At 44.8% G+C, this 13,134-nt stretch overlaps 4 protein-coding genes across 4 annotated transcripts; 1 reads left to right on the top strand and 3 right to left on the bottom strand.

The window, feature by feature from the left end:
• Positions 1-3,484: 3,484 nt before the first annotated feature.
• JR316_0001698 (uncharacterized protein) lies at positions 3,485-4,272 on the bottom strand (the record flags this gene model as incomplete). The annotated part of the gene is made up of 4 exons (XM_047887498.1): positions 3,485-3,676; positions 3,729-3,809; positions 3,932-3,992; positions 4,214-4,272. 4 exons carry the CDS (start codon positions 4,270-4,272, stop codon positions 3,485-3,487), a joined length of 393 nt encoding a protein of 130 aa, XP_047752421.1.
• Positions 4,273-5,371: 1,099 nt separating this feature from the next.
• Positions 5,372-6,843, bottom strand: JR316_0001697 (Ribonucleoside-diphosphate reductase subunit M2; the record flags this gene model as incomplete). Its single annotated transcript, XM_047887497.1, has 6 exons — positions 5,372-5,394; positions 5,577-5,652; positions 5,734-5,855; positions 5,913-6,337; positions 6,393-6,628; positions 6,760-6,843. The coding sequence occupies 6 exons, from the start codon at positions 6,841-6,843 to the stop codon at positions 5,372-5,374; spliced, it is 966 nt and encodes a 321-aa protein (XP_047752420.1).
• A 2,855-nt stretch (positions 6,844-9,698) lies between these two features.
• On the bottom strand, positions 9,699-11,456 carry JR316_0001696 (uncharacterized protein; the record flags this gene model as incomplete). Its single annotated transcript, XM_047887496.1, has 5 exons — positions 9,699-9,703; positions 9,796-9,833; positions 9,922-10,265; positions 10,339-11,152; positions 11,434-11,456. 5 exons carry the CDS (start codon positions 11,454-11,456, stop codon positions 9,699-9,701), a joined length of 1,224 nt encoding a protein of 407 aa, XP_047752419.1.
• Positions 11,457-11,724: 268 nt separating this feature from the next.
• JR316_0001695 (uncharacterized protein) lies at positions 11,725-12,893 on the top strand (the record flags this gene model as incomplete). The annotated part of the gene is made up of 5 exons (XM_047887495.1): positions 11,725-11,831; positions 11,889-12,088; positions 12,139-12,216; positions 12,277-12,768; positions 12,859-12,893. 5 exons carry the CDS (start codon positions 11,725-11,727, stop codon positions 12,891-12,893), a joined length of 912 nt encoding a protein of 303 aa, XP_047752418.1.
• Positions 12,894-13,134: the final 241 nt, after the last annotated feature.

Raw genomic sequence — 13,134 nt, 5'->3', positions numbered from 1 at the left:
GCAGATAATGGCGTAAGTAAACGGACCTATAAACACCAGGCAATAAGCGTTTTTTTTAAAAATACGAACAAAATTTGTCAACGTCATACAAGAAGATATTTAGAGTTACAACTATTTTACCTACAGTGGTTCCACTTGCTTAGAAGTTTCGTGTCATACGCAAAGTTGGAAATATGGATCCGACATTTAACAACGTTTAAAGGTCAATCTATTTGTCTAAGTACATGTACAACTTGATATTCAACACACCATCAACCTGATCATTGTCATATAGATGTGGCCCAACTCCATTTTTCTCTGTTGAAGTCGGGCTGTATCTCACATTCTCTCCGCTTCGCAGGGTTGGCTCGCCATATACGAACCACTCCAGCTTCCGCACATACGGCCAAAGAGTTGTAAGACCAATCCACTCCGTATGAGCTTGATGACCCCCCTCTCAATCTCACAGCATGCGCTGGACTGACATCTAACCGAGTGTCGCGCGCGACACTATAAATGAAAGCATCCCCGTCTCGAGACCCCATGCCGTGTACTAACCATCGACCGCATGGCGAGACCGACATTTTCGCGTAAAACGAAGTGGTCCCCCCCAAACCATCAAAGGATATCGGGTTCGCACATAAATTTAAATCCCGTGCACAGTACACGTATATCTTTGCGTCGATACCAAATCCAAATACAATGCCTTCTGATTCACCGATACCCATCACGAGCGATACGATACCCCTAGACCGGTGATAGTTATACAAGCCTGGGTCCAAGTTAGAGCGTAATAGATACTGGCTAGTCGATCTGAAATCCCACAACCGGAGAAAACTAACAGCGAAAGTGAGTCGTGCTTCCTAACACATGTTACAACACTCACCCATTAGCAGAACAACTACTTATTACACCATGAGTAACATTGTCATGCGGTACGAGTCCCGTGATAGTGGGCTCCAGAGAAGCTTTGACTGCCTTGTGTGCATGAGAAATGGTTGCGACGGGTCTGATACCTGTCAATCCCGAAGATAAACGAACCGAAGGTTCCACTCGCAAGTCCCACAAAGATATAGTGCCTTCTCTATCTCCAGTGTATACAAGTGATTCGTTCGTGGGATGCCACAAAACACACTTGACAGGTTCGCAGTGTCCGTGTAACCGATGCGTTATAAACCGCTCTTCGACAGTCACAACAAACCCGCCGGGGTGATAGTCGCCCGTATATTTTGTATGAGTACATGTTCCGACTAACAACGACTTATCATCTCCCTTCCACTTTAGATCGCTGATGTAGGACGAATGTTGCGTGACCAACCGTCCTCTAGGGTCTACACGAAATAAACAGAAAAGCGCAAATTCGAGATCAGTGTTAAATTGCAACGATCAAGAATATCGACAACTACCACATTCCGATAAACACTTCCGCCGCGTATCAAGTATTTTGACGGCTCCGCTGAAGGTGCCTATCGCAAGCAATGACCCACTACCAGCTTTAGAGACTACACACAAATGCGAGTTATACGCATTGATAAGCAGCGCAGTATAAGTCCTGTTACATACCATTTGAATACGAGCAAACAGAGCGTCTATCAAACGATCCGCACCGGTAATCGACACCGTTAAAAGTGTCCGAAATATTTGAAGACACAAACGATTTTAAAAACGGTAAACGAGAGACTATATCACGGGTAAAAATCAGTACTGGGTCGTATCGGATCCATCCGACACAAAAACTGTACCTCTACAACCAGTGCGATACACAGTAGTAGACAAAAAACATCGTTGCATCTGACCATCATGGAGGGTCCGTGTGCTAACTCTTCTTTCAGTATTGACGGGGATATCTTTATCAGTTCCAGACATAAATCAACAATAAATCAATCTCCGGTCTTTTATACAACGAAACGTAGACACACAGAAATCTAATTCACATACATTATTATCAAATAGTCGATAGTTACTAGGCCTTGAACAGCCCGAAACAGCCTGATCATCAAAATATGTCAATAAGATTACGATCAGCAATGTCCATGACAAATATAAAATGGTCATCACCTTTGACGTTCCATGACAACGTAAGATATTCTGATGAACATAAGAACTTGTCAATAAAAACTAATGTTTAATCGATAAACGCGGTGTGCTATATCCACTGACTCCCTTCATCGGCCGATCATTCACTAGACGTCACGTCCTGTCTGTGTGGTGATTGTCAAATTGCAAGAAGAGAATGTTCTCGGACGCAACTCAGTGACTTTTTAACACTTCTGCAATTGGAAGTTGAAAATCTGTAGTTGCAATTGTTAGAATGGGTTATTAATATTAAACACCAGAAACATACCGTAGCAAGAGCAGTGTCGATCTGAAAAAAGGTCAGCTTTACGAACTTTTAGTGCAAAACAAAAACTCACATAGTCGGTGGTGATGTAACCGCTTCCCTTAGTGTTCTTCGAGTTGCTGACGCGCAGGTAACTCTGGATGTTGAGGACAGACAAGACTCCATATGGAGACATGACTGTGAAAACGAGGCTGAAAGCATCACGGTAGGTGTAGTTGGTACCTGGAATCAAAATATGCAAAGATTGGCATTGGTTTGGCGGGACAAAAACGAGTCCGGAACTTAATGCGGACGGTACCAGTGAGATCAGAATGCGTAGTAGCTAGAAAAATGTTTAGAGCAATGTCCTATACGGAGACATGTATGATAAATACCTTGAGTTACAACTCCTTGGATCGAGGAATGAATAGAATTTAGAGTTAAGAGTGACACAATACGGGCCATACACCATCCCCACATTCATCTGCGCGCTCATCTCATGGACGCGCGCGCTCAGCTCGCCCTTGCGCGTCTCCTAAGCCTTCATGAGCGTCTCGAACGCGCTGAGGAGTTGCTTCCACGCGAAATTGTCCCAGGCCCGATCTCCACCTTGTGTGTACGGATATAATTGCGCGAGTGCGGTTCACCCGACGCAGAGACACCGTACCCGAACGTTGGAAGGGTACAACACCACCGGCGCTACTGTCGTAGCTCTGACCCAAGCTGACCCCACCATCCATCCTCGTTGCGCTTACCACTGTAACTACTGTTGCTGCTGCGATTGATTAGCTACCCGATGGATGAGTACGAGTCGAACTGCATGACGTATCCCGGGTTGTTGTAGCTGCTACTGGACGGGTTTGTAGGCGCTCGGGTTGCCCTGCTACTACTGGCCTTGGAGGTAGCTGTAGCTGCTGCCGCAGACGTGCGCTGCGAACTGTTGGCCAAAGCTACTTAACGACTGAAAGGGTATGCCACCGCCGCTGCCTGTATGTGATGGGTAGAGCTGTACCCAGAGAGATATCCGGCACCGCTGCCTCTCATCGAGATACAACCGCCCATCTACTGCTGCGGTACGTATCCCATGGTCATTTGGGGCTGTTGCTGTTGCTGCTGTTGTGGGTACTGCTGGTACATGCCCTGTTACTGTTGCTGCGGGGTGACGGGGCTCATCACTGCAGAACCCTAGCCACCATACTGTTGCTGCTGCTGATTTGTGACAGGAGGGCTCGAGAGGTCTGGGAATCGCGCACTGTGATTGGATCCGCCATCAGCTATAAAAGGGATGTTGGTCAAAGACTGGTTCGCGCTGTAACCGGAGTACATCGATAGCGCAGGGAGTTGTAGATATGAAGAGATATGGGTAGTTGGATGAGTCTAAAGGACATGACTGCGTATTAACCGCGAGCCGTAAAAGGTGAAAACTCACAGTAATAGATAGATTGGGCAGCAGTAACGGATTTTTCGAGTTAGTAATAGCCATGCTATGATAAGGTTTTGATGAGAAATACTATCCAGAGTTAAATAAGAAAGAAAACAATATGGTTGACAGTGGCAGTGCCAAATGTGAAGCCAGATGGGACACTGGACAATAAAGGTCGAGTTGTAACCAATACAAAAAAATGTACTTACTAGACTCCCAAAGTCAACGGATAGTTCTTGCGGTTTTGGTTGATGGGTATTCTTGGGCCGGCTTAGGAAAAGAACTGACTGAAGGTAACAGTGATAGCAATGCGGTCGACTAGTAAATGCGTGTCAAATTTGAGTTTCATATGAAAAAGACAATGTATGAATGAACGGCTGAGAATGTATTAGGTGATTCCTGGAGGACACCCCGAACCATTGACACCAAGAGACATGCTGCTGTAGCGCGTTCAGTGAAAGCAAAGAGAGGATATGTCAGGTATAACATACATGTTGAAGCCCGGAAGTGCTGGGACAACGATTGGAATAGTTCTAGAGCGACGGGACATAGACGGAGGAGACAGGCATTGTCAAGTGCGCCGGGGACATTAACTAGCATCTGGAGCTGTTGGTTGATGAGGGAGGAAGGGGCGTCGGGGATACAGACCAACAGGATGGTGCTGCTGGTCGTGGAAGGAAGTGGAGAGGAGACGGTTGTATAGGGACGGAGCGGTAGCGGGTGTGACGACGACCGGCAGTGCGATGCTGCTGGTTGTTATCAATTGGATGGACAGCGACACGACTTGCTGTTCAACATAGTAAAGCTGGGATACATAGAAATAGCTTAGAAACTTGAGTCAGAATCCGTGTAACGTACCAGGAGGGCCTCCTCTCTATATGGGCCCCTTACATTGCCTGACCGTCACTTTCTGTGTCATCTCCGTCGTCGGTGGTCGACCCTAATATGGCCAGCCAGAGTGAGGTTGAGTCCGAACAAGAACAATTTAAAACACGTCACCTGATTGGCATCGTGGATTCGTGCTACACGCCGGACAAAAATGCTGACCAGTTAGCCTGGGTGTTGTCCTGACCAGTGACGTGACTAGTACGGTGGCCAATTACATAGTGTCACACATATGTTGTCACGCTAAGTCATTATTAGTAGGCTCAACAGTAAATAACATATTACTTGATTGTTTAATACTTCTTCCTACTCCGAACTGAGTTCTAACGCAAGACAATCAAGTAATTTGCCATTTACTGTCGAGTCTACTAATAATGAATCAGCGTGACAACATATATGTGACGCTATGTAATTGGTCACGGTACTAGTCACGTCACTGGTCAGGACAACACCCAGGCTAACTGGTCAGCATTTTTGTCCGGCGTGCTACCGGTCATTGAACAGTTTAGCAGCGGTAGGACAACAATTAGCAGTGCTTTATATGACTGGCCTTCCCATGCCACTCAATACTCAACTATTCACCATAGTCCTGAAAAAGGTTATAAATCTACGATTGAAACAGATATCTTGGTTGTGGGTGTGTATAGCGAAAAAAAAACATGCCATGGTCAATTGAATACTACTACATACAAGACCCGACAACGAACAAGTTTTCTCGTTAATGTAACAATGGTATCAACAATCAGTGTACACTGTAAATACAGCTAACTATCCATCCTTGGGATATCTATATAAAAGCCAATGTTAAATAATTAACACCATAAAAATATGAAAAGGGGAATAAATAATTCACTTCATTCTTAATGATATAATACAAACAGAATATCTAAAATCAAACTCAATGGGTATATGGGTACATGCCATAGAAGGTCGTCATGTTGCCGTTTGCATCAAAAGAGTGGCACATACACTTGAACCTAAAAAGTTCATAGTTATGACCAGCGACGCGCTCGGGTGGGCCGACTCTACGAGGTGCAAAGAGGAACTGTGCATAGCGACTCAGTGAATGACACACTCGACCAAAAAAATAAAACATAAAACATAGAAATAAAAAAAGACACTTTACTGGATTATCAATCTCGAAATAAGGCGTAAAACCCAAATGACATAACAGACAATCGGCCGTAAACTCGATGTACCACCACATTTCAGTGTCGGTTAGCCCTATAATATCCAACGGGAAGAGCTCTGTATGTATGGAATGTTACCATCAACTTAAAATGTGAACATGGACATGTCACATACCTAAAACCATTTGTTTCTCGATGTCAACGGCACGAAGAACGATCTGCATGACATGGCTCTGGCACGGCTTCTTGGAAAACCCGGAAAATAAGTGACAGACAAAGTCCAGGAATAAGTGGTTAGATGATTGTATCATCGTTATCGCATGACTAAGTTCCGGTACCTCGACCAATGCGTCCGAGCTCGACAGTATAGTGTAAGCGGAAGAGTTGAAGATACCAGCGCTGACGGCCAGAGCAAGCACCCGATCCACGAGGGAACCGTTAGCATTCGCGGACGTTTTAGATGCCCATGTCATTACCCAGTCTTGCATCTGAGCATAATACGTAGACCCGTGTATGGCAGAGGATATACGGTCCATCTCGGCATAGTCGGTGATCAAACCAGACATGAGTTCAGATATAACACCATGGTATATATTTTCACTGAATAGTTCAATCGTCAGTTCATAAGAAAACAGAGTACATGGATAAGACAGACTTCATAGTACGAACGTCCATAGCACATCGCGCTTCAAACAGGTCAAGGGATTGATATATACTATCAACTATCGGTGACCTGCCCAAACGACGTGGTAATAACACCATCAATGCAAGACCGAATATATGGCGCTGGTTGTGGTCGAGTTCAAGATCCCAACTTTCTGTCAAAGTCTCGAGGTCGATGGTGTCTACAGTCCAGAAGGAGCTCGACATTCGCTTATATACATCCCAAGTCTAGAATTTTAACAGAGATTTAGATGGCGAATTGAATAAATAAAACAAAAATAAAAAAGGAGAAAAGAGAGGAGAAGAAGCAATACAGAAGAAAAAAAAAAAAAAAAAAAAAAAAAAAAAAAAAAAAAAACCGGAGACTGTAAGACCTTTTCGGAACTCGAGGACAGTAATGTAAAGTGAGTGGGTCTGTCGATCATAGACTTGGTGAGCGCCATGGCTTAATGTTATGTATAATCTATGAAAAGTAAACATACAACTTGAAGGAGAGTTGCTCTTATACTGTACCGACCAGAGCCTAGACCAAGATATTTGCACGAACTGTTAGTTACATATAAAATAAAACGAGATTTAACCAGGATGACGCGAGCACTATTTATAATCGTGCTTAGTAATAACAATAAACCATCAAAAAATGCTGACCGACTCACCGTTGCGTAGGTGACATAGATCATTACAGTTACCCTCGTAATATCATAGTGGAACTCATCATATAGCTGTTAAAGTGATCGGCAAACGTGATCATCATAAGAAATGGTTGTCTCTGACGCACCAATGAAAGATAACAAATAAACATTGCGTTGCGCTGATAGTTGTTGATGTGGATACTGTTGTTAGCGGAAGAGGTAATGGCTTGGTTCGGAGGGAGACAAGATAGAAGGATATAAACGGCGTAACATTGATTGATTACTACCACGGAAATGGCCAGCACAGTAACCAGTCAGACTTCTGGTAATGAGAATGGACGATGGTATGATATTGATGTAAAACGACCAACGTACTTTGATAAAGTATCATTTTGTCATCAATATTGTTCGACTGGAATGTCGTAAAAGAAGGATGGACCATAATACGCGTTGTTACACACTAGTTGATATTTAGAAGACTCGAGGCGCGGTGCCGATGATATATCATATCGATATGTAAACCGAGTTGGTTGCGCATTGTATTTCATGCAGGGACTATTGGACAACGTGACGAAGAACGCAACTATCAGCATCGAAACGGATGATCGGGATGACATAAGTGTTGACCAAAACGAAGCGGTACGGCGCGGGTACCCATATGACACGTGACTCTGCGGCACCAGTAACATAACGTAATCAGATGACACAGCCTACCATTGTTGACTCTTGACACAACCTTGCTCAGACCACGCAGGTTCGACCACGACCGACGAACGAAATGAAGCATAATGAAGGAGGCAGGAGTTAGAGTACAAGAAAGGGAGACCCATGTAGGAGACCCCAATGGTGCGTCATATAGTTCCAATTTAGATTTTATAGGTTCAAACTTGCAAACTCAACAAGTAGATATATCCACCACTTCCACTGAGGCCTCGAGCTGGGAAAAGGACAGATTTGCTGACGATGTCCACGTCACAATCCACTCCGTTATGTCAAGAGCGGAGCTGGGGTGATTCTCCTCATCACTATCACTCTCCTCACTGTCCGCCCTCCACACCAACCGTCGACACAGAGCCTTCAACCGAGCGGCTGTCAAGATACACCGTAGACACGAAGGTATCTCTGACGCCGCGCGCGCGGCTGTGTGCGTTCGTGTTTGTGTTGCTCACGGGCGACACGACCTGGCACCGGCGGAGGATGCGCACGGAGGGCGTTGTCCTAACTTGCATCTGCCTCTCTACCTTTACGCCATCTCCCTCATGTTCTACTCTCCTACAGGGCGAGAAAAGCGAACCTGGCCATTTCACATCAACTGACACGAGGAGCAGTGATGCGGCTGCTGCTCATCCGTTCGCAAAGGCGACAGAATGAGGTTAATCCGCCTTCCTCTACACTGTTTTCACCGGCACGACGAGCACAGTTGGTGCTGCTACTCGAACCGTAACCTGTCACAAACACACCACCCACACAACTTTGACCGCCTCCCCTTACAGCCGTGAACCTTTGGCTCCTCCTACAACCTCCTTATGACGTGCCCAACTACATGACGAGCAGCGTGATTATTGCTGCTTGTCTGATGTATGACTGTAACTCATCCCGCTGCACCATTCCATGTCTACTTGGCGAGAAGCATTGGTCCTGTTCTCATGGAGCATACCCTACATAATCCTCCCTCCGCCTTCGCGACCCACCACAACCGAAAAGGGATGACGACCCAACGAGCAGCAGCCATAATGTTGCTCGCATTACTGCCTTTGCCACCCACACTTATCCGCCTATCGACTCGACCGGCAGCAGCCGCAAAACCCATGCGCTCTTCAATTCACTGCGGTGAACAGCATTATGGTTGCTCGTTGTCCATCCGCCTCCACTACCCACTCCGTTTGGCGCGACGACTATCAACACTATTGCTTGTCCTACCGTCTCCTCCACATTCCCGTTGACAAGATGAGCAGCGCGAGGGCTCCATGTTGCGCCGGTTCCACCACCTCATACCCACTGACAAGACAAACAGCGTTCAGGCTACTACTCATCCCACTACCAGCGCAGTGCATCGACTGACTTGATGAGCAGCAATTCCATTGCAGCTTGTCTTATCGCCTCCTCCCAACCACACAACGAGCAGCATTAGGGCTTCTGCTCGTCTAACTATCTCCATCACATTTACACGGCAATGCTGCTTGTCCTAAAAAAATCTACACTATACTGATACGGTATACGGCTCATGCTTATTCATAGTCTCCGCCACTCACTGTCGAAAACATTTTACACTATCTCTTTACTCTGGTGTCTTTGCACTAGTGTTGCCCCCAATTAACGCTACTGACATGACTGTTGTGACCCATCACCATCACCAGCAAATATCACTTACCGGTACCGAAGTTTCCTTTACTAAGTCTTCGCAATAATTTTATAAGTACCAGAATACTGTTTATCTCTTGTGTAATATATGTATTGAAGTAGAAAAAAGACATTCATAAAAGTCAATATTCAGTCATTTAATGAAACCGTGTAAGATATCAAGATACAGACTATAAACTAAATATAAACAAAGCCTCGTACATACCATGCGTGAGCACTGGCTCACCTTACCAGTTAGACCGAGAGAGATCCACAGTACCGGTCGTGACGTCAGTGACGTGCTTGTCGGTGACACTGGAATAGTATCAGACTGTATCATAGAAACAATTATATCGTCTTGTAACATAAAACAAACAATTCCAACGCATCCTGACACATTCAAACTCACTCCATCCGACTCACAAACGGTAGCAAAGAAACATTTGGTCAGTGGTTCATGTCTAACACCATGTACATCCAATTGTAACTAAATAGTCTTTTGCCAATCATCTATTCGAGTATCTAGCTATAGAAGCCTGTAACACGGACAAAGGTTCTGGGTTAATGTACAAAACATCCCAAAATAACGAACTGTCTTTATCGAAGTCGGGGTACAGCTCATCGTCATCACCAGAGTCAACGCAAATTTTGTTAGTCTGCTCCCATCCGCCAGAGTAAACAGACTTGGCCCATTTTATCATCCCAAAATTGACCGACACCAAGTTTCTCCGGCTCTCTGCTGCTTTGGTAATATGTATACCCTGAACCTTAAGATGATCGGGTCCGGAACCAACTGGAATAATTACTGGTGTCGTGATAGTCCAGTCGTTAAACTGCAGGAGACGCGCCTCTCGAAATAGAGGAGGGTCTAGTGTCAGCATCAACGACGCTTCCTATCCGGACGCCAAGTATTTCAACAAAGAATCAGTACATACAAGAAAAATTAATTATCGGAAAACAACTCACCAATGCATCAAGCTTCGGACTCCGTACAGTTAGAGATTTGATGTTTGGGAAGGCATTCCCCAGACGGTAAAGCGATGTCCCGATACGCGAGTACGATTCCACAAACTGAAGTGTAATACACAGTATAGACAACGAAGTGTTAGGAGTCCCGGTAGGTGCCATTTCATTGAGGAAGAACGTGAAGCTGTCGTCATCCATCGCTTCTGTTAAACATATTTTGACGAGCACGCTCTTTATACTAATGAATCTGATAACTTTGATATCTCCGTGAAGGTTGAACTTCTTCAATTTCGGGAAATTACAGAAGGTTATTGGACTATCGACGACGCGAAGCCTTTTATCGTCCAGGCGGATAGCGTCGGCGTAAGTAGACTGGATGGGATGTACTGAATATCTGAGCATATATTTCAGAAAAGGTGATAGTTGAGTTCGCATGATCATCGTCAATGATTCAACGTTCGCGAGAAATGGTACCGCTCGACGCAGTAACGCGTGTGTGATGCTCACGTCGTTGTTGGTCGATACAGTGTATTGAAGCTCCTTGGTGTAAGTTCCATAGCTTTCGGTCGACTCTATGATCGTCTTGAAGAAACGTTTCGCACTAGAGTCGTACACAGAGACGTCGCGATATAACTGCCTGGAAACAACATCGTGCAAAGCCCATCCAGTGCATAGAAGAGCGTGCTGGTCTCTCCGAGGTAGATAGCGTGTTATCTCGTCCAAAAGCTCGTTCGCCAGACAAGGGAGCGATGTCTTATTGAACCTAAACGGGACTAAAACCAAAAGGGTAACAAGAATAACATTTAGCCGAAATCTATACCAAGGGTATACGAAAATCGAAGATCACACCTGATAGAGTCATAGGGAGAACCTTGGGACCAGAACGACGTGGTATAGACAAACGTATTTATCCAACGCATTAACTAAACTTTTTTTTTTGTCTGATCTCAAGGTAAGGTAAAAAAATATTAATACATCCACACATAAAACAACGACCATGATTGGATATAACTATATGTAATACAGTGTACGTCATCATATCAACAAAACGATAACCCGATCACAATTAACCTTGTGCTGACATATACCCGTTACTCTATCAAACTGGCTACTGTCATAAGCTATTATTAGAAGATGGAAGACAAATGAAGCCCATCACAACTGCGTTTCGATCTACGTGATCAGAGAAAACCGAACGTCATGTCTGCACAGTACAATTCAGGATGCTATTGAAGGGACAGATTAGTCGTACAGTATACGACTCAAAGTATCAACACGAAAGATAATGAATGTTCCATCAATACAAGTAAGGTATAAAAACCGAACTTCTACGGTGATCAATTTCAGAGCAACACACTTACTCGATCACTGTAATAGCCATACACAATGTTCAATGCGATAGAAGACAGCCTCGCAAAAGAGCAGAGAAACTCAGGTAACTTGACGAGTTTCGAAGTATACCCGTTCCCTTCAAAGCTAGTGGAGATCGCATAGTAAGTGCAAGCTTATAATCTTAATCCACCGAAGCAAAAGGAGATGAACATGTTTAGCCCTCTTGACACCCGAGGGTTCGTAATCCCGCCGACATTATTAAAAGTGTATTCCGGTAACCATATGTTCTGTATGCCTAAATGTTTCCACGGAGTGGACGCAAATATTGTCGTCGCGAGGAACGCATACTACAACGGACACGACGGGGTTCACTTGGTCTGTGGAAACTTCAAACATCATTCCCAATGCGCTTTTCAAGGTAAAGTTCAAACCATTATTTTTCCTACTATCAATAAACCCATGTTATAGTCGACATCACACGACTACTCAGAGAAAGTACTGACATGGTGTTCACTCAATACGCATTGACACCAACTGTTCCGATGAGTGAGTTTTGTAATGTACTCAACAATCTAAGCATGATACCATACTCACCACACAAACCAGAAGTACCCCCTTCATCACCAGTACATTCAAGCATCGTGTCGCTCCCACCACTAGAAGAAGCGGAACAATCCGTACAATTACATTCCGATTACAATCCAAATGAAGAGGGACCGAACGAAGACAACACACCGCGACCGACGTACACCATGGCTCTGGAGCGAACAAATATCCCGGACACCTGCTTCGAGGACCGCCTTAAGTACGACCATCGCCCAGCATCGATTTGCAATATCCCACGTGAAACTGCAACGACACCATCACTTCTCGATCGCATCGAAACGGACGACGCTTTCAGCACGAGGACATGCAGGAGCACATCTCCGTCGCTATGTCAAGTAAAGACTTCCGAACAAAAAGACAAATCAGAACATGGACGAGACATATGCGTTGTCACCGGACCTGGTTTACCAACAATGGTTATTGGGGCGAAGAACAACATTGGAACCAAGACAGTCAAACTCGATGTCGACCAGCCTAAACAGGAACGTGCTGGTACGTATTCTATACAGATAAACCACTTAGACAAGTTAACAAAATGCTCACAGACAATGTCGACGAATATGACTATCCGCTTACGGCCAGACGCGATGGTATTCCATCCATCATTTCTTGCATAGACCCGTGTACTCACGAATTTAGTCACGATCTATTTCTCTCTTCGATTATAAACGCGAGCGTCATCTGTTGATAGAAATACCACCACCGTATATAGATTAGGCCCACGGATAGAGAGGGTATAGACTGAACGGATTAAGGGAGAATGGGACGTGACCATAGAATTATACACCATTGTGTATAACACGCTTTAAGTCTGGTTTGAACCGTGTAGAATTATTTATACGAATTCGTACCTATCAC

The sequence above is a fragment of the Psilocybe cubensis genome, chromosome 2 (assembly GCF_017499595.1).
Source record: "Psilocybe cubensis strain MGC-MH-2018 chromosome 2, whole genome shotgun sequence".
Classification (NCBI taxonomy): Eukaryota; Fungi; Basidiomycota; class Agaricomycetes; order Agaricales; family Agrocybaceae; genus Psilocybe; species Psilocybe cubensis.
The sequence above is the reverse complement of the archived record's forward strand: the minus strand, read 5'-3'. Positions and strand labels throughout refer to the sequence as shown.